The sequence below is a fragment of the Haemorhous mexicanus genome, chromosome 9, assembly GCF_027477595.1.
Source record: "Haemorhous mexicanus isolate bHaeMex1 chromosome 9, bHaeMex1.pri, whole genome shotgun sequence".
Lineage (NCBI taxonomy): Eukaryota > Metazoa > Chordata > Aves > Passeriformes > Fringillidae > Haemorhous > Haemorhous mexicanus.
This window is the reverse complement of record NC_082349.1, coordinates 30622606-30642304: the sequence shown is the minus strand read 5'-3', so window position 1 is coordinate 30642304 and position 19699 is coordinate 30622606. Positions and strand designations below refer to the sequence as shown.

General features: G+C 44.9%; 1 protein-coding gene across 1 annotated transcript in view; it reads left to right on the top strand.

Annotated features, from left to right (window-relative positions):
• NOTCH2 (notch receptor 2) overlaps nucleotides 1–19699 on the top strand; it is a 97008-nt gene that overhangs the window by 22469 nt on the left and 54840 nt on the right. Inside the window, exon 5 of the mRNA XM_059854796.1 lies at nucleotides 7679–7801. Within this exon, the coding sequence (XP_059710779.1) occupies nucleotides 7679–7801 (123 nt within the window). The remainder of the gene's footprint in view (nucleotides 1–7678; nucleotides 7802–19699) is intronic.

Sequence of the window (19699 nt, the reverse complement as noted above, 5' to 3'; positions counted from 1 at the left end):
CCTCCAGAGAGAGCTCCTCGGGTGCGCTCCTCCAGAGAGAGCTCCTCGGGTGTGCTCCTCCAGAGAGCTCCTCGGGTCTGCTCCTCCAGAGAGAGCTCCTCGGGTGTGCTCCTCCAGAGAGCTCCTTGGGTGTGCTCCTCCAGAGAGCTCCTCGGGTGTGCTCCTCCGGAGAGCTCCTCGGGTGTGCTCCTCCAGAGAGAGCTCCTCGGGTGTGCTCCTCCAGAGAGAGCTCCTCGGGTGTGCTCCTCCAGAGAGAGCTCCTCGGGTGTGCTCCTCCAGAGAGAGCTCCTTGGGTGTGCTCCTCCAGAGAGCTCCTCGGGTGTGCTCCTCCAGAGAGAGCTCCTCGGGTGTGCTCCTCCAGAGAGAGCTCCTCGGGTGTGCTCCTCCAGAGAGAGCTCCTCGGGTGTGCTCCTCCAGAGAGCTCCTGGGGTGTGCTCCTCCAGAGAGAGCTCCTCTTGGGTGTGCTCCTGCAGAGAGCTCCTCGGGTGTGCTCCTCCAGAGAGAGCTCCTCGGGTGTGCTCCTCCAGAGAGAGCTCCTTGGGTGTGCTCCTCCAGAGAGCTCCTCGGGTGTGCTCCTCCAGAGAGAGCTCCTCGGGTGTGCTCCTCCAGAGAGAGCTCCTCGGGTGTGCTCCTCCAGAGAGAGCTCCTCGGGTGTGCTCCTCCAGAGAGAGCTCCTCGGGTGTGCTCCTCCAGAGAGAGCTCCTCGGGTGTGCTCCTCCAGAGAGCTCCTCTTGGGTGTGCTCCTCCAGAGAGAGCTCCTCGGGTGTGCTCCTCCAGAGAGAGCTCCTCGTGTGTGCTCCTCCAGAGAGCTCCTCGGGTGTGCTCCTCCAGAGAGCTCCTCGGGTGTGCTCCTCCAGAGAGCTCCTCGGGTGTGCTCCTCCGGAGAGAGCTCCTCGGGTGTGCTCCTCCAGAGAGAGCTCCTCGGGTGTGCTCCTCCAGAGAGAGCTCCTCGGGTGTGCTCCTCCAGAGAGAGCTCCTCGGGTGTGCTCCTCCAGAGAGCTCCTCTCGGGTGTGCTCCTCCAGAGAGAGCTCCTCGGGTGTGCTCCTCCAGAGAGAGCTCCTCGGGTGTGCTCCTCCAGAGAGAGCTCCTCGGGTGTGCTCCTCCAGAGAGAGCTCCTCGTGTGTGCTCCTCCAGAGAGCTCCTCGGGTGTGCTCCTCCAGAGAGAGCTCCTCGGGTGTGCTCCTCCAGAGAGAGCTCCTCGGGTGTGCTCCTCCAGAGAGCTCCTCGGGTGTGCTCCTCCAGAGAGAGCTCCTCGGGTGTGCTCCTCCAGAGAGCTCCTCTCGGGTGTGCTCCTCCAGAGAGAGCTCCTCGGGTGTGCTCCTCCAGAGAGAGCTCCTCGGGTGTGCTCCTCCAGAGAGAGCTCCTCGGGTGTGCTCCTCCAGAGAGAGCTCCTCGGGTGTGCTCCTCCAGAGAGCTCCTCGGGTGTGCTCCTCCAGAGAGCTCCTCGGGTGTGCTCCTCCAGAGAGCTCCTCGGGTGTGCTCCTCCAGAGAGCTCCTCGGGTGTGCTCCTCCAGAGAGAGCTCCTCGTGTGTGCTCCTCCAGAGAGAGCTCCTCGGGTGTGCTCCTCCAGAGAGAGCTCCTCGGGTGTGCTCCTCCAGAGAGAGCTCCTCAGGTGTGCTCCTCCAGAGAGAGCTCCTCGTGTGTGCTCCTCTAGAGAGGAGGAGCTCGCCTCGGGGTTTCTGTGCTGGGTCAGCCAGGAGGGACAAACCTCAGCGAGGCAGGGAGCTCCGTGGTGCTCCCACAATATTAATTGATTTCTGAGTGCTGGGGTTTCAGGACACTGACAGTCAGAAATTACAAATTTCTTTGGAACACAGATAGTCGGAGAATCAAATAGGTACAGGCTATGAGGTAGGTTGAATGAGATTAGGAATGTGAAATTCTATGTGCATAAGCATCTACAAATACACAGTTTTGTGTTAGTGAAGGTCTCAGTTCAGTGTTTTTCCTTCTCCATCTGTAGCCCTAAAACACACTAAGTTCTATTCTCTTCTTTTTTTCCTTCTCCCGTTCCTCCAAATCTAACAAGATACCAGTTCCAACTCACCACACCCTTTTTGTCTCCAGATAAATTTTCATTGCTTGTTTTCTGATGCTGTTAGCTGCCCTGAGTTCATGCCCATGCTAGCTCAGGATCAGGGGCTGCACTGGTCTGTGTCACCTCTACAAGTGACCGTGTGTCACCCGGTTGGGCTGCCAGTCTCATCCTGTCCTCCTCTCCATCCACTTGTCAGCCTTGGCCACAGGGCCCTGCTAGTTGTCTTTGCATATTCAGGGTATTTTTAGTCTGATATTTTTTTTACTGAGTAATTGAACTCCATGGGAAACTGAGTGTTTGGAAATGCTTTTGCCTAGACTTCCTACTTGAGTGTATTGCAGTTTGGCACACACAGACTTGGTGTGTGGTAATCTAGAAAAGTAAACTCTCTTGCCTTAAGCATGTCCCTGTTATTGATGTGAAAGATGCAGCTGCCCTATACTGTTTGGGATGAATATAGGGTGGCTGTGTTCTCATGAGGATCCTCTGGAGTCACAGGTCTGTGTGGAAAGGGATTTAGCACTTGTGAAAACTGTTCTCTTTTTGGAGACCCTTGTCTTGAGGTGTTGGCACAAATGACTTTAAATGTACATTGCCAACCTTAGTGTCTGCACAAGCACTTTCTGGGTTGTCTGAGCAAGCATGTGACTTTGAAGAATTTAGCAAAGTCAGTCTAAAAGTAGAAGGATGGATCATTATTTTTGAAAGCGGTTATTCTAACTGTGCTTGGAGGGAGAGTGCTTTGAAAGAGTCTTTGAAAATGCAGTGCCTTAACTAACCATTGCCCTGGAGGAATTTATTGCTTTTCTGCTTTGCATCTTTTTAAAATGAAATTATGAACCAAGTATCTCTGGATTAACAGTCTTGCCCAGAAACTCAGAATTTCCTTTAAAGTCGGGTCTGTTTAGCCAGTTCAAGGATTTTAAGGCCTCATGTAGGAGCAGTGTGGTGGGAGGAAGAAGAGTGAAAGATGAAGCTGGAAGGGCTTGATCCTGTCAAGCTGATGAGACACTTTGCTTTAGAGATTCTCTTTCAGGGCACGAGACTGAGTAGGAGCAGATTTTCCCTTAGACAAGTGTGTGGGCTGGCTGAAATATGGTCAGGAAATGGAAATGAGATTACTATAGTAACAGTTACACACCTACACTCCTCACACGTTTTGGATTATTAGCTGTCTTCTTTGACTTGTTACACAGTGTGTACAGTGGGGGTGAGTTAATGTGGCTCTGAGAGCCTTTACTTTTCTGTTTCCTGTATTTGTTTAAGTTGGCCATGCTGTTTTTGCTAGCTTGATTTTTATTTTTTTATTTGAAAAACAGCAAAAAAGGGAGCTGTTGGAGAGGCCCAAATGCTTACATGAAACTCTCTGATAAAGGCAGGGCACCCAGCCATTTCTCTCCCCCCTTAGTGCAGAGCATGCAGATCAGAATTTCTGAAGTGTTGGAAAAGGTTCTGTCTGGAAAGGAAAGGTCAACAGAAAGAGAACAGAAATGGTGGCCTGTCACGCCTGGGGAGGATGTGAGCAAGGGCTGCTCCTCTGGAAGACAGTGCCAAGATTATGGAGGAGAAATTCCACTTCAGACTCCCTCTCTGAACTGGAGCAATGCCGACGATACTGTGACTATAAATGGAATTGCTCTGGCCCTTCTGGACTGCCTTAAGATGCTGCCATTGCTGAGTGCTCTGGCCACAGAGGCAGGAGGAGGTTACATCTCAAACTGCTGGAGTTTGGTTTTTGATGGGATTCTGCATCTTGTGACCTGTGAAAGTCACACTTTGAAGCACACTTTGGGCACACTGTGCCCAAGCAGCATTTTAGGCATAATTAGGCTACTGCTGCCCTGGCCTTCCTGTAGATGTTTCCTTCTTAGCTTTTCAGTGAGTTTAATCTAGTTGTAAGTACAGATAGGTGAGAGTGAGAGCTTGGAAAGGTAGGAAGAACCTAGAACCCTGAGCTGTGTGTCACAGCAGCTTTTCCCACTGTCCCACGAGTGCTGTTTATGTACAGTGTAGTCCAGCTGCTATTTCAGATTCCCAGGTTCCCGTGTCACTTGTGCATGTACACAAACAAATCCTGCATTAGGTATTCCATGAAGTCATGTGTGTTAAGTCAGCATTTGGTGGCAAGCATCAAGTGAAGTTACATATATACACTAAGGGTATTGCATCTATCTGGAAGGTAACCTCATTTTTTTATCCGTTTGGCTTAATCATTTTTCCTCTGGGCTTTGTTGGTTTAGGTGGGAACAGGATTGTAGGCAAGTGAGCACGTTAGGTCAATCATAACAGTGTAGTAGTGAAAAAAAATTCCTTGTAGGAGACGTAACCTGAAGCATTACCAACTCCTTTGAATATAAGAATGAGCTAGTAGTTATAAATATTTGACAAAAAAGGGCTTCATTTGGCAACTAACCCTTAATGGAATGTTAAACAAGTCAATAGAGGAAGTTCTTAGCTGGGAAAGTGATTATTCATTGTTATCCATCAAAATAATTACCCATTAACTAAGATAAGGACCCTAGGGAATTCCAAGGGCTTGTTCAGGAAGCGATCTGTCAGGCTGCAGCGAGTGTTTGTGAGAGCTGCAGCACTTCCTGGGAAGAGGAAGTAAGCTCAGCTGTTTGTGAGAGCTGCAGCACTTCCTGGGAAGAGGAAGTAACCTCTCCCTGGTTCCTGGCTGAGTGTCACCCCTGGGGACTCACACACACACACACACACAGAGCTCCCCGTGCTGGCAGCTGGGTTTGGCCATGAGCACCTTCCCCTGGGCTCTGAGCTCCTCCCTGGCTGCAGCCCTGGGCTCCCAGCTCAGGTGGGTGCCCCTCTGCTCCAGGTGAGCAGCCCAGGTGCTGCCTTGAGTAGCCCAGCTTGGTTGTAGCTCTCTACATCCCTGATTTCTGTCAGCAGGCCCCAAGTCTGGAAATAACGTGACATTTTTCCAGCAGAATTTCCTGTCCTCAGTACTAATTGGGCTTGAAGCCAGCCTAGAAAGTCTGAGGTGTAGCTGATAGGTTGAAATAAGGCTAAAGGACTAAGATTTGGAGGGAATTGGATCAGCTGCTCAATAACGGGGTGGAGATTTCAGATGACATAGGAATAAAGTTATCTGCTTGTGTCAGCCAGTGTTCTAGGGGAAGAGCAACATGCTGTTAGCAGTGGGAACACTTTTCCCCTTGAGGTTCTCGTTCCTTAGCTTGATGTGCTTTGAGATATGGAGCAAAAGTCAGGATGTGGATTGCAGAGTGCTCTCGTGCAGGGAGAAAACACAGGACAACATGTGAGTCCCAGCACAGGGGGGAGCAGGAAGCAGTGTCAGGTGTCCAAATACATTAAACCAGTGAGCTCAGTGGCTTTCTGGAAGAGAGTCAGGTTATATAACTGCAGAATTAGATCCTGGGACCCAGCTAGAGAAAAGCTCACATACCTCAGAGCAGCTCCTTGGTAGTATAACTGGTTAAAATGTGAAAATATAGAATGGCTTGGTGAGATTTTAGTAGTGGGATGACTTGGATGCTTTATTCTGGAAAGAATTGAGCCTCTTTAAATTTGTGTCAAGTACAGTGAGGGAGTTTAGATGCCTGCTGTCAGAAATTTTTTTACTAGAAAGTAGGGCTGGTCTTCATATTGTACAAACCAAAAAGATAAGAACTCAAACCTTTTGTCTTTGTGGTTGTGGGTGCATTTCCCTGCTGGTCACGTGCTGGCATGAGTGCAATATGTGGTCAGTGGGATGATTCCTCCCAAGCTGAAACACAAGCTGATAGGATACCCCTGTGTTTTACAGCTGAGCCTTTGCTCAAGTTTGGTAGCTTTATACACTTCAAACATGGAGATCTCCAGCTGCTTGTCTTCCCTGGTGGTTGTTCCTCAGCAGCTTTTGCCAGGAATGTGCTGCTGTGATGACTGGGACTCCAGGAAAGCATGTTATATTTCCTCTTTGTTTTAAACTTCCCTACTGTCCCAAAATTTCAGGACCTTGGGTGGAGGTTGGAAGGGCTTTGAAGGGATGGAGTAGTATTGAAGGTCTTGTAGTTTTGGGGTTTGTTTTGGTTTGTTTGTTTGTTTGTTTTGTGATGTTGAGTCTGTTGTTCCTTGCTGATGCTAATGCACTTGATGCAGCTTGGAACTTCCCAGCTCTCCTGTAGAGCTGGAGAAGTTCAAGAGATGGGAATGCACATGAATCACCTCAGGTCTCCTGAGAGCAGCAGTAGTCTGGAGAAGCTGGCTCAGAGCTTTATAGTCTCTGTCTCATGTGCCACACAGCACGATCTGTGTTGGACCAGATGTTACTGAGAGGGTCTGTGTGACTTGACACAGATGCTATGGAAGCATCTGGAACAGGGCATCAAAAGGAGAGGGGTTAAAGCATGATTTTGGATGAGAGAACTGTGTCATGTTAATACTGCGTTCCAAAGCAGTGAAGAGGCAGGGCTGGTGTTTTAAATTAACATGTGTGTTCTGGAATAATTTACTTCATCCACATTAGCATGCATTCCACTTGTGCTTTGATAAATAGCTCTCTCATCCAGCAGAAATGGCAGGTTTATTTAATGAAGCATGAAATAAATCAGCAGGGGAAATCAAGGGGAAGACGCATCACTGACAGCTCCCTTCCCTAATGTCCCCACTTCTCCTTCTTTGAAAAGGAGAGGGAACTCTAGCAAGAATGTTTTGTCAGTGTGTTCATTAGGAGCCTGGGTTTTCAATGGGGAAGGGTATCTGATGTCTTCTGCTTTTCAGGCAGGGCTTAGTATGTAAGCATCACTTGGGTGGTGGCTGATTTGTCGATTGACTGACTTGTCTAGCACTGAAGAGAGCCAGATGAGGACTTTGGAAACTCCTTTTCAAAGGAAAGACTTTTCTTTGACGTATCCAAGGCAGGCTGTGCTGAGGTATCCATGAAATGCATGCCAGCCCTTCTTTTTTTTGCCATGAGTGACGAGTTTATCTCATGGTAATCGAAATGTCTTGGTCTTCACTTGGCTTGCTTTGAATGACCGTGCTCCTCAGTCACTGAAAGAGAAACTCCTCGTGTCCTTTGGGTTGTGAAAGCATGGTTGGCCATCTCCCCACGGTGGAAGTGTTTAACTGTGTCACCTGACCCACATGCTGTCAGCAAAGGTGTTCAGCAGAGTCGTGCTAGGTGGGCACGTGTCGCTGTAGAGCGCGACAGCTCGGCCACCAGGACTCCATCAGAGGGGTGCATAAGGGAGATTTTTTACAGCAGCATGTTGCCTTTAGAGTTTTTCAAGATTTTTTACATTTACTTAACAGACACATTCACTGCCCATTGGTCATAAGAAAGAAACAAAGTTGTCAATAGGTGAGCAAGGAGCCACGTCACTCTGTGAGCCAGGCAGAGTCCGTATCATTTAACTTTCTCTCTACCATCACGTTGTCATGGGGATAGCCTTGGTGTCTTCCTAAGGAGAGATATGGGGCTTTCCTTATCTTCAGGAAGCCTTTGCTGGCTCACAAGAACAGCACAAAATGTCTTTTCTTCAGGGCTTCATCAGGATTAGGTGAGCAGGGCAAACGTTTAAGAAAAAGACAAGGAGGGGAAGCTGCGTGAGGGGGGAATTCTCCTCCAGAGAGGTTGGAAGCCCTTCTCAGCCTGCTGTTGTTTCTGCTTTGTCCAGGTTTCGAGGGAAACGTCTGCGGGCACAACGTGGACGACTGCCCGAACCACAGGTGCCTGAACGGGGGCGTGTGCGTGGACGGGGTGAACACCTACAACTGCCGCTGCCCGCCCCAGTGGACAGGTACGGCCGGGGCCGCCGAGGAAAGGCCCCTCACAGGGCTCTGCTCCTCAGAAGCCTCAGAAAAGAAACGTAAACAATAATTATCTGGTTGCTCGGAATGCGCTCTGGAGGTTGCTCACCAGCAGGGGCATCTTGGATTGGTTCCATGTGGATTGTTTTTAATTCATGGCCAATCCCAGCCAGCTGTGTTGGGCTCTCTGAGTCTGTCACGGGTTTTTGTTCTCATTCTTTTCTAGCCTCCTGATGTCTCCTTCTTCTTTCTTTAGTATAGTTTTAGCATACCATTTTCATATAATATATAGTATATGATAGATGATAGATAATATATAATAGAATTATATTAGATAACGTAATATACAATATACTATATAATAGATATAGTATATAATAGATATACTATATAATATATATAGACATTCTTTTCTAGCCTCCTGATGTCTCCTTTTTCTTTCTTTAGTATAGTTTTAGTATACCATTTTCATATAATATATAGTATATGATAGATAATATATAATAGAATTATATTAGATAACATAATATACAATATAGTATATAATAGATATAGTATATAATAGATATAGTATATAATAGATATAGTATATAATAGATATAGTATATAATAGATATACTATATAATAGATATACTATATAATATATATACACATTCTTTTCTAGCCTCCTGATGTCTCCTTCTTCTTTCTTTAGTATAGTTTTAGCATACCATTTTCATATAATTATAGTATATGATAGATAATATATAACAGAATTATATTAGATAACATAATATACAATATAGTATATAATAGATATAGTATATAATAGATATAGTATATAATAGATATACTATATAATATATATACTATATAATATATATACACATTCTTTTCTAGCCTCCTGATGTCTCCTTCTTCTTTCTTTAGTATAGTTTTAATATACCATTTTCATATAATATATAGTATATGATAGATGATAGATAATATATAATAGAATTATATTAGATAATATACAATATAGTATATAATAGATATACTATATAATAGATATACTATATAATATATATACACATTCTTTTCTAGCCTCCTGATGTCTCCTTCTTCTTTCTTTAGTATAGTTTTAGCATACCATTTTCATATAATATATAGTATATGAGAGATGATAGATAATATATAACAGAATTATATTAGATAACATAATATACAATATAGTATATAATAGATATACTATATAATAGATATACTATATAATAGATATACTATATAATAGATATACACATTCTTTTCTAGCCTCCTGATGTCTCCTTCTTCTTTCTTTAGTATAGTTTTAGTATACCATTTTCATATAATATATAGTATATGATAGATGATAGATAATATATAATAGAATTATATTAGATAACATAATATACAATATAGTATATAATATATATACTATATAATATATACTATATAATATATATACTATATAATTTATATACTATATCATTTATATACTATAGAATATATATACTATATAATATATATTCTATATAATAATATAAAATATAAAATAAAATAATATATAATATAATGTCAGCCCTCTGACAGCTTGGAGTCAAATTCTCATCTCTCACCTCATCCTGGGGACCCTCATAACAACACCACAACAATTAATCACCCCACTGGGGCACCAACAGGGATGTGGCCCTGGCCCCATGCCCACAGTCAGGGCAGATGGGCAGTGCACCCCTTAAAAGCTGTCAGGATCAGAGCCACACAAGAAGGGAGAATTTCCCCACGAGTTGCACTTCTCATGTGGATCTGCACTTTGTAAATGGAGAAATGTTTTCCAAAAGCACAAAATTTGGCTTTGCTGTTACAGCTGTGGGCATTAGCTGATACATGTCGGGGTATTTCTAAGCTGGGATAATGGTCATGTTGGTTTTAGTGATGCTGCTGGGAAACAGGGCAACTCTGAAAGGTAGGGGAAAATGGAGGGAAGAGCAGTGTATAGATGAGAAGTTTATGGTTTTGCTACTGTTATTTTCCTGCTTGACTTATTTTTATCTGGAGTTCTCTGACTAGCAAAGCTCCTTTTGCTTCATAAATGAGTCTGGTTTAACTCAGTCTGAAGGGGAAAAAATCATGAGTTTCAAGAAAGTGTTATGCACAATATAAGGAAGCAGCTTACAGGAAACTCAGTGTCATATTTAGTTGCAAAATGTCTCCATACCTCAAAAATAAACAAACACCTCCGGTTATGGGCTGAGCTTTTTGAGTCATACTAGTCTTAGCTGACGCACTTTTTCAGCTGAGTATGGTTTTGCCCTTTTTTGAAAATCATAGGAGAAAAATAAAAAAAGACCTAAAACCAGTTTTTAAAACACTTTTTACCTCAGAGAACATTAATTCTGCTTCTAAAAAGTTTGTCATTAAATGCAAAGAAGGCTGCCAGTTAAGAACTCTCATTAACCTAAAAGAATTATATATTCTTAAATGAAATGAAAACCACATAAGAGTGAAGTGCACCACAGCTTGCATAGCTCTTTGAAACCATGTGCAAATAGGAGAAAATGGGTCCTCCCCTCAATGAGCAAGTGTCCTTGCTTCTGTACTCCTTCTGCATGACCTGAAAGCCTGCAGAAAGTGGAACCTGTAAAAGAAAACATGAGAGCTTGGGTGTGGAGACAACAAACCCTTAGTGACCCCTATAGTCTTGCTCCATCCCACAGAAATTATAACCCTTGTTGTGACTTCTGGCGCCTGTCAGTAGCAAATTAATCTGTCTTACTCCCAAGCACAGAGGGTGTAATGACCATGAGCATACAGTCTCCAAGGGATTATTCTGGCATCATAAATATACCTTGGCTTACAGGATTTAGGTGGATGTCTGCTGTCAGCTAGGGATGACTTCTGCAGCTCCCCTGGAAGACACTTGGTCTCTCTGTCACAAGCAATATTCTGAGATTCCCTTTGGTTTTTTGGTAGATTGTCTCCCCAATCAATTCTTTGCGATGCAGTTGTGGTGGTTCCCTCTCTGACCCTCTCATGGGCTCTGAGTAGCAGTGGGAAAAGTTGTGAGGCAGTGTTGTGGCCCTCTTGTGCCACCTTTCTCCTGTGTGGATGGCACTTTCAGAAAGCCTCGTGTGTTCAGAAAACCTTTCCTTCCAGGGAATCCCTGGGAAGAGAGAGGAGCTCCCCCAGCACGAGGTTCCTGTGGCTCTCCAGCCCAGTGTAATGGAATGGGCTTTCTGAGAATTTCCTTGTTTATGGTGCAGCTGAGGTTGTCAGTGCAGCAGTGGTTTTAGGTGATGCCTTCTCGAGGCCCTCGTCTTTCTAGGATTAGCTCAGTGTGGAAATAAAAATGATCTCACAATTTAGGAAGCAGCAGCTTGGCTGTTTGAACAATGAAGGTGTGGGACTGTCCTGTCTGAAATGCACATTGCAAGTTTCTGTGACTCCTCTCTGTCATCTCAGTAGCATTTTTTGTGAAAGAAGCTTTTTTTTTTTTCTGAATGTACTCCAGTCCCTTCCCTGCATCTTCAATTAGAGACCAAGGAGGTGAGGAAAACATTACACATCCAGCTTGGAGACATGAGAGGTGACACTGAGGCAGGGCACAAATCAGGGAGGATGGATAGAGGACTTCTGCAGAAGTTTGCAGGGAAAGATGAGGTTTTTTCAAGATGAAACTGCCATTGGTGCTGACAGGAGTAAACAATAAACCATCACTTATTCAGCAGTAAGGAAATGCATAACTGCAGGTCCATTCTTTACACACAGGGGGTTGATAACATTTTAAATCATCTCTAAGGTAAGTAAAGAGGAGATAGCTGAGCAGGCAGCACTTCTGGAGTCCTGGTAAGTGTTACAGCTCAACAGGGCTAAACAGTGAGCAGGCAGCATTTTGGACTCCTGATAAGTGTTATAGCTCAACAGGGCTAAACAGTGAGAATGAACACCTCAGGAAAACAAAATGAGATCTCTTCCAATGAGATCATGAGGTTGGAGGATATTGTGTGCTGCTTAAAAAAAATAGCCCAAATACCCATATCTGTAAGGAAACATCAGCCAAAAATGAGAGGATGTTAAATTTTCTAAGAATACCTGACAGTGTAGATGTGCTGTCTTCGTAACAATCTCTGCTTTCAAGTACTTGTCAACTATTTTTGGGGAAGATTGAGTTTCTCAGCAGTTTTAGTCTTTAATCTTTGTGCTGTGGGTGATGCTCTCTAGTGTTTGTTATTGTGCTTTGTGCTTCCCTTCCTTGCTAGAAGAATCAAGAAGTTGTACTGCATCTGACCAAGACAAGTTTTATGTAAAGTGATATTGGAGCAACCTTTCCTGAAACAGAATCTGTCCCAGTTCCTTTTGGTAACCATCTGCCTCTTGTAATTCCCTGACAGGTGGTAGGCTGGGCTTCATAACTATGCATTTTTTAAAAAAAAAACTCCTTTTTTTTTTTTTTTTTGCTGCTTGCTCCTACCTTTTGTGATGCTGTTTGCCTTCAGTCTTATTTCCTGCTCCTCAAACAGAGCTCACTGCTCCTTTTCTGTTGAAGTGCCTGCCTTCTCACTCTCATTTTGCTGTTTTTTCCGGAAAGATAAAATCTTGCCTTTCAAAAACAATCATGTGAAATTCCTGCTGTCACCAGTGTTTTTGTCGCCTTCAGAGTTCTCGGATTTCATATGTTTACAGTGATTCTCAGTCTCCTAAGTTTGTAACTGGCAGGGCAGTTTGGGGTGTGCTTGGGTGAAACTGCCCCAGATCTTTCCTGTTGCTGAGTGTTAACTGATTGCTGGTTTGTTTGAAGATGGCTTCATCTTGTCCCAGGATGGGGCCTTGGTTAGAACCTGGGTGTGCTGGGTCCTTTCAGAGCCCAGTGGGGCAGGTGAAGCTCCTCCTTTCCTTGGAGACAGTCCTGGGTGCTTTTGTGGAAGTGTGAAGTCTGTTCCCTGTGCATGACAAGCCAGAGAATTTGGTGTAAGTGTGGTTTGAGTCAGTTAGCCAACAATCCTGGCTAGCATCAGGATCAAGGGCCACTGAGGGCTGGTTTATGCTGCTGTTCTTCAGCCTCATTGTGGTCTGAGGAGGAATGCCATTACCTTCTCTCCCTGCTCTCAGACACTCTTCCATTTCCCTTGAGCTGGCTGGGATGTTTTGGATTGTGCCACTTTAACTCATTAATCTAGTAAAAAATCCATCTGCCTTTTTTTGGTTTTTTTCCTTTCTTGCCTTTTTTCTTTCTTTCTTTCTTTTTTTCTGGGACCAGGAATTCAAATTCACAGAGCAGTCTCACAGTGAGTGGGTGCAGAGGGAGGTGGTGGCAGTCCAGGGCTGAAAGTCACATGGAAGGTTCAGGTGTCCCTCTGCACACATGGGGGGGAAACCAGCAGAGAATTTAGAGGCTACTCAGTCACTCTAGCTACAATTCATCTAAAGAAACAAAGCTTGGTTTAAAATGCACCTGTTGATTCTGTTTGCCTGACCTGTGCAGCTTTGGGTCTAGAAAGATGTCTTGGGTGCCTGAGTGATTACCAGGACTAAATGCTGTAAATGTTTATGTTCTTCTTGTCTAAGAAAGACTCCTGCTCCCCTGGAAAGTCTGCAGTGTTTGAGAGGCTCACCATGAGTCTCTTTTTGGCCCAAATCATGTTTCAGCAGCAGTGCACAGCACAGATAAAGATTTGTGCCCTCCATGGAGTTAAATCTTATGCACAGTTTGCTCCAGCAGAAGGTGTGGGATGAGTCTCTGGGTTTGGGGGACCCTGTGCCCACTCTGAAGTGGGATTTGGAAGATCTCCTTTGCATTATAGTGCTTCAGATGCAGGCTTGGCCTGCTCCCTCCTTTTCATTATTCCTGCCCTGTGGCTGGGAAGGCGAGACTCCCATGGCAGTTGTATTTATTTAGGCTTTGTTTCCCCTGAAAAGAGGGCTCCAGTGAGCTGTATGTTTTAAAATCCAGGCGACCTTTGTCTCTGAGGGAAGCACAGTGTGCTCCCAGCTGACTCCACCAAAGATCCCCAGCACTGGGAGCTAGCTTCAGCAGCAAATGTTTGTCTTGAGCAGAAAAGCTCTTCAGGCAGCAGGGCTGTGCTTTTTAATTAAAATTGCTGTTAGCTTGGTCGTATGCTCCTAAACACTAGCACAAGGGTTACTTTTTCTGCAGAGCTTTAGGAATTTTCAGAGTGGGGTGTTAAGGGTTCGATTCCTGTTTCATTACTGTAATATTTGCTCCCTGCCTTGGTTTTCTTTGAAAGTCCCAGTCTTAAATTCTGGCCAGACGTGACTTTTCTTTTCTAAGAAGGGGGCTAAACATCAGAATGGTAATATGTAACATTTTAATTTAAGATCATATGCTCTGGTATTTTGTTTCTTAAGACTTTCTTTGCCAAATACCACTTTCCTCAGCTTCTGTGTCACCAAAGTACACAGTGACAAGTCATGGTAGTTTAGTGTTCCAAAAAATGCTGTCTTCTTGGAGTACTTAGAGGGCCAAAATGTAGAGGGACTGACTCTGACAATAGGTGACATGGATGATCAATATTGAACATGCCACTCTCCTAAATCATTAAATGTACATCCTTGCTCTTTTACAGAGAGTGTTGATGGTTATGTGCCAGAGAGCCCTGTCAGGGCTGTTCTCTTGTCCCTCCTGGTGATCCTAGATGATGTCCCAAGAGCTTTGTGTGAGCTCAGGCAGGCTGGGTCACGCTCCCGTGAGAAGTGCAGCCATCTTCCCCAGCAGGGCAGCAGTGATCAGCTTCCTGGTGCTCTTCCAGGCTTTATGAAAAAGCAGAGTGGCCTCTTTGGTCCTGCCTGGGACCTGTCTGTGCCAAGCTTGATGAGGTGGCTGGTGTCACTGCAGGGGCATCTCCAGGAGGCAGCTCTGACAGAGGCCAGGGGGGATCATGGATCGTTTTCTTCCCTCGTGTTTGAACTGGCAGATACAAAGGGAGCAGGGAGCACGTGGCAGCCTCCAGAGCTGGCAGCTCCGAGCCTGAGTGTACAAATGATTTGAAAAGTGCTGGACACAAACAGACTTTATGCTGTGTGTTGTTTGTTTCTCCTGTGGCCCTTGAGCTCGGTGTCGTGCGGGGGCACGGATTCCAGAGGCACTGGAAGTTACACCCTTGGTCCTTATCCCGTGTGGATTCTGGAGCACCTACCACAGCCTCCTGTTTGCTTGGGGCTGCTTTTCATTTCCAAGCCTTGGGTGGGAGGCAGCAGTAATAAAACACCTGGGGTGTTAGCAGCTGAGCTGATCTGAGGACAGAGTGGCAGCACCCAGTGCTGCCGCCTCTTCCCTCCCACCTTTGGTGCCTTACCCCCCTGGCCTCTGTCAGAGCTGCCTCCTGGAGATGCCCCTGCAGTGACACCAGCCACCTCATCAAGCTTGGCACAGACAGATCCCAGGCAGGACCATGTGGGAGCTCAGCACATCACTCCTGATGTCCAGAGCTACCGAGAGAACCCTTGGGGGGCTCGGGAGCCCTGGAATGTTGCCAAAAGCACTTGGTGGCTTGATTTTGATCCATCTAGGGATGTGCCACCCATGTATGAGGAGATGGAACATGCGAGAATCACTCGGGTGTGAATGGTGAAGGGAAGATATTATTATAGGGTGAATTACAAATTTTGGGGTTTTGGTACAGGGGGGTTGCAGAGACAAGATGGAGGAATCAGGGTGTGCCACCAGGCTCTTCTTTCTTCTTCCTGTCTTCCATCTTCTGGAGTGGTGTTGGCATTTGGGGATTGGTCTGGGATGAGAGTGTAGTTAGTGACGAAGATGATAGGTATTGGGGACAAAAGGTAAATATGATATATGTAGTTTTTGTTATAAAAGATGCGGCCGCCTTGGGGGTGGGCAGAGTGCCTTTGGCTCTGTGCTGGTCAGATCCTTCAGGCAGGGAAGGGACTTTATAGATAAGAGATAATAAACAATTCTGAAGACCGAAAAAACCTAGAGTCCAGACTCATCTTTTGAAGCCCAGCGTGCAAGAACCATCCTGAGTGTGTGTGGGGGCAGAGACAGACAGCCGACCCCATAGGACCAAAGAGGCCACTCTGCTTTTTCATAAAGTCTGTAAAAGCACCAGGAAGCTGATCACTGCTGCCCTGCTGGGGAAGATGGCTGCACTTCTCACGGGAGCGTGACCCAGCCTGCCTGAGCTCACACAAAGCTCTTGGGACATCATCTAGGATCACCAGGAGGGACAAGAGAACAGCCCTGACAGGGCTCTCTGGCACATAACCATCAACACTCTCTGTAAAAGAGCAAGGATGTACATTTAATGATTTAGGAGACTGGCATGTTCAGTATTGATCATCCATGTCACCTATTGCAGAGTCAGTCCCTCTACATTTTGGCCCTCTAAGTACTCCAAGAAGACAGCATTTTTTGGAACACTAAACTACCATGACTTGTCACTGTATACTTTGGTGACACAGAAGCTGAGGAAAGTGGTATTTGGCAAAGAAAGTTTTAAGAAACAAAATACCAGAGCATGGAGATGTCCTTGGGTTTTCTGTGCCTCTTTTATGTGCTTGGCACTAAAACAAGATGGGCCAGACCCCTCTGGTGAGGCTGGGCTGGTGGGTGTCTGCTGGGAGACCAGGCTAATGGGTAACAGTTGTTACATCTCCAGCTGACTCGTTTCTGGCAGTTCCTGTCCCTTCCCTTGTACTTAAAATGAGGTGATTTGTCTTTGGGCAATTACTGAAGATGGCTTGCTGAGATAGCTTGAGAATATGAAGCTTTCATTGTAAGTTTTGGCTCCTGCTGTCAATTTTTTTTTGCCTTGCAGATCTTTTCACTTGTTTGGTATTTCCCTGATTCACTGGGTTTTCCAGAGGAGGTAAAGAGAAGGACAGAGCAGACAGGAGCTTGGTGATGTGTATTTCCTGTGGGTGACTTCTCTGTCCTGCTGCTGTCCCCAGTCACTTCACCTGCCACCACCATATTAACCAGCCTGTCGTTAGTGCATCAGTTTTAATGAATTTTTAATGATTTGTGTTCTGACCATTTGTTCTGCTGCCTCTGAAGAGCTTGGTCAGGACTGCTCTCCCTACCCAGCAGTCTGTGGGGAGTGATTTAGGGCAGTATTTAATGGATCAGGCCGTGCATAAGTCTCTTAAAGCCCAGAGTTTTGTGTTTGGGGCTTGTGAAATCCCTTGTAAAAGCCCATTAGTTCCACTGCATGCTTCCCAGTGTGGTTATGAAATTAAACTCTTTTCTCTACCATATTAGCCTAAAATAAACACAGATGCTTGCTCTGCTCATTACAATTATAGATTTGTCTTCAAGTGTTCAAATTCTGCATTAAGCTATTAAATTGTATTATTTCTTTGATGGTATTTGACATCTATTTGAGATCACATGAAAGCAAAACCAAAACCCCAGCACCTGAGGTTTGGGAAGGGCTGCTGCTGCTTTGCTGCTCTGGAAGAAAGATGCTGTGAGATCCTGGGGAAGGAGCACATTTTTGAGACCTGAGATGCTTGTTCTTCAGAAAACTCCTGAAAAGGGAAAAGAGTTGGCTTCAGTCTTTTTTTTCTGGGGGAGCTACTGTAAAACTTAAGCAGGGAGGACCTTCACTAAACAAGTTGCAACTCTGGCAGGTGGAAGCAGTGCAGTCCATGGAGTTCTCTGTGCCCCTAAAGCCATCCTTGGAGAGGAGAGTATCAGTCTCATTTGTTGGATTGTCTGCAGGGAGCTTAGGGCTGGCTTTGTTGAAGGGTCTAGAATTGGGATGTGATCTGGGCATCACACTTGAGATCCCTTTCAGTATTGCCTGTTTATTGCTCAGGACATTTTGGCCTGGACGCTCTCCTTCAGAGAAGTTTGCAGTTCTCTGCTTTGAGATACCCAGTGTCAATAAAGCAAATGATGTAAAATATTTTCTTTTGTAGGCTTTGCATCTTCCCTGCAGTAACTGATGTATTACACTCTTTATTAGCTCTCTTTGTGGGTAGCAATTCCTTTATAGGTCTCCTAGGAAGTTCTCTCCAGTGGTCTGTCAGGCTTTGAACTCTGTCTCTCTTTTGTTCAGAGGTGGTGGCTCCAGTACTGCAGAATGTATTCCTGACAGAGGCTGTGCCATCCCCATTGCACAACCAGTGTTTGCATTAGTTATTGTTCCTTGCAGTCAGATGTCTGCTCAGTGGTGTTTGTTTTGATGATTAAAGCTGTGATTGAGCAGAGGTCCCTGCTGAGCTCTTCCAGGGAAGCTGCTGTTTCCTCCAGGAGTGCCCAGCCCAAACCTTCTGCAGCAAGGCTGTTTGTCTTTGTATTTTGCTTGGCTTTTGTGCCTCCAGCCTTGCTTGCTGTTGCACTGCCCAGCAGCCTCACTTGGTTGAACCTGTCTGAAATCCTTGGCTTCCTCTTGGAAAAGAGAAATGTTGTTTTGTTAAAGCCACCACTGCCTACTGTTTCATCACCACCTAGGTCATTCATTAGACACTCCAGTGCCTGTGTGCATTAAATGTTGCTGAACTGTTTCAAGGAGCATGGATAGTTCTGTGGGTTAAAGATTGAACTGAATGCTTTTACAAATACACTGTTCAAAAACATGGGCCCTGGAGCATTTCTCATGGATACCATTTTACTGGAGCATTTCTCATAGATTCCATTTTCCTGGAGCATTTCTCATAGATTCCATTTTCCTGGAGCATTTCTCATAGATTCCCTTTTCCTGGAGCATTTTTCATAGATTCCATTTTCCTGGAGCATTTCTCATCAATACCATTTTTCCTGGAGCATTTCTCATAGATTCCATTTTCCTGGAGCATTTCTCATACATACCATTTTCCTGGAGCATTTCTCATAGATGATTCCATTTTCCTGGAGCATTTTTCAAAGATACCATTTTCCTGGAGCATTTCTCCTAGATTCCATTTTCCTGGAGCATTTCTCCTAGATTCCAGTTTCCTGGAGCATTTCTCATAGATTCCATTTTCCTGGAGCATTTCTCATAGATTCCCTTTTCCTGGAGCATTTCTCATAGATTCCATTTTCCTGGAGCATTTCTCATAGATTCCCTTTTCCTGGAGCATTTCTCATAGATTCCATTTTCCTGGAGCATTTCTCATAGATTCCATTTTCCTGGAGCATTTCTCATAGATTCCATTTTTCCTGGAGCATTTTTCATTGATACCATTTTCCTGGAGCATTTTTCATAGATACCATTTTTCCTGGAGCATTTCTCATAGATGATTCCATTTTCCTGGAGCATTTTTCATTGATTCCATTTTCCTGGAGCATTTCTCATAGATTCCATTTTTCCTGGAGCATTTCTCATAGATGATTCCATTTTCCTGGAGCATTTCTCATAGATTCCATTTTTCCTGGAGCATTTTTCATAGATTCCATTTTCCTGGAGCATTTCTCATCAATACCATTTTTCCTGGAGCATTTCTCATAGATTCCAATTTCCTGGAGCATTTCTCATAGATTCCAATTTCCTGGAGCATTTCTCATAGATTCCATTTTCCTGGAGCATTTCTCACAGATTCCATTTTCCTGGAGCATTTTTCACAGATTCCATTTTCCTGGAGCATTTCTCATAGATACCATTTTTCCTGGAGCATTTCTCACAGATACCATTTTTCCTGGAGCATTTCTCATAGATTCCATTTTCCTGGAGCATTTCTCATAGATGATTCCATTTTCCTGGAGCATTTCTCATAGATTCCATTTTCCTGGAGCATTTTTGACAGATTCCATTTTCCTGGAGCATTTCTCATCGATTCCAATTTCCTGGAGCATTTCTCATAGATTCCATTTTTCCTGGAGCATTTTTCATAGATTCCATTTTCCTGGAGCATTTCTCATAGATTCCATTTCCTGGAGCATTTTTCATAGATTCCATTTTCCTGGAGCATTTCTCATAGATTCCATTTTTCCTGGAGCATTTCTCATAGA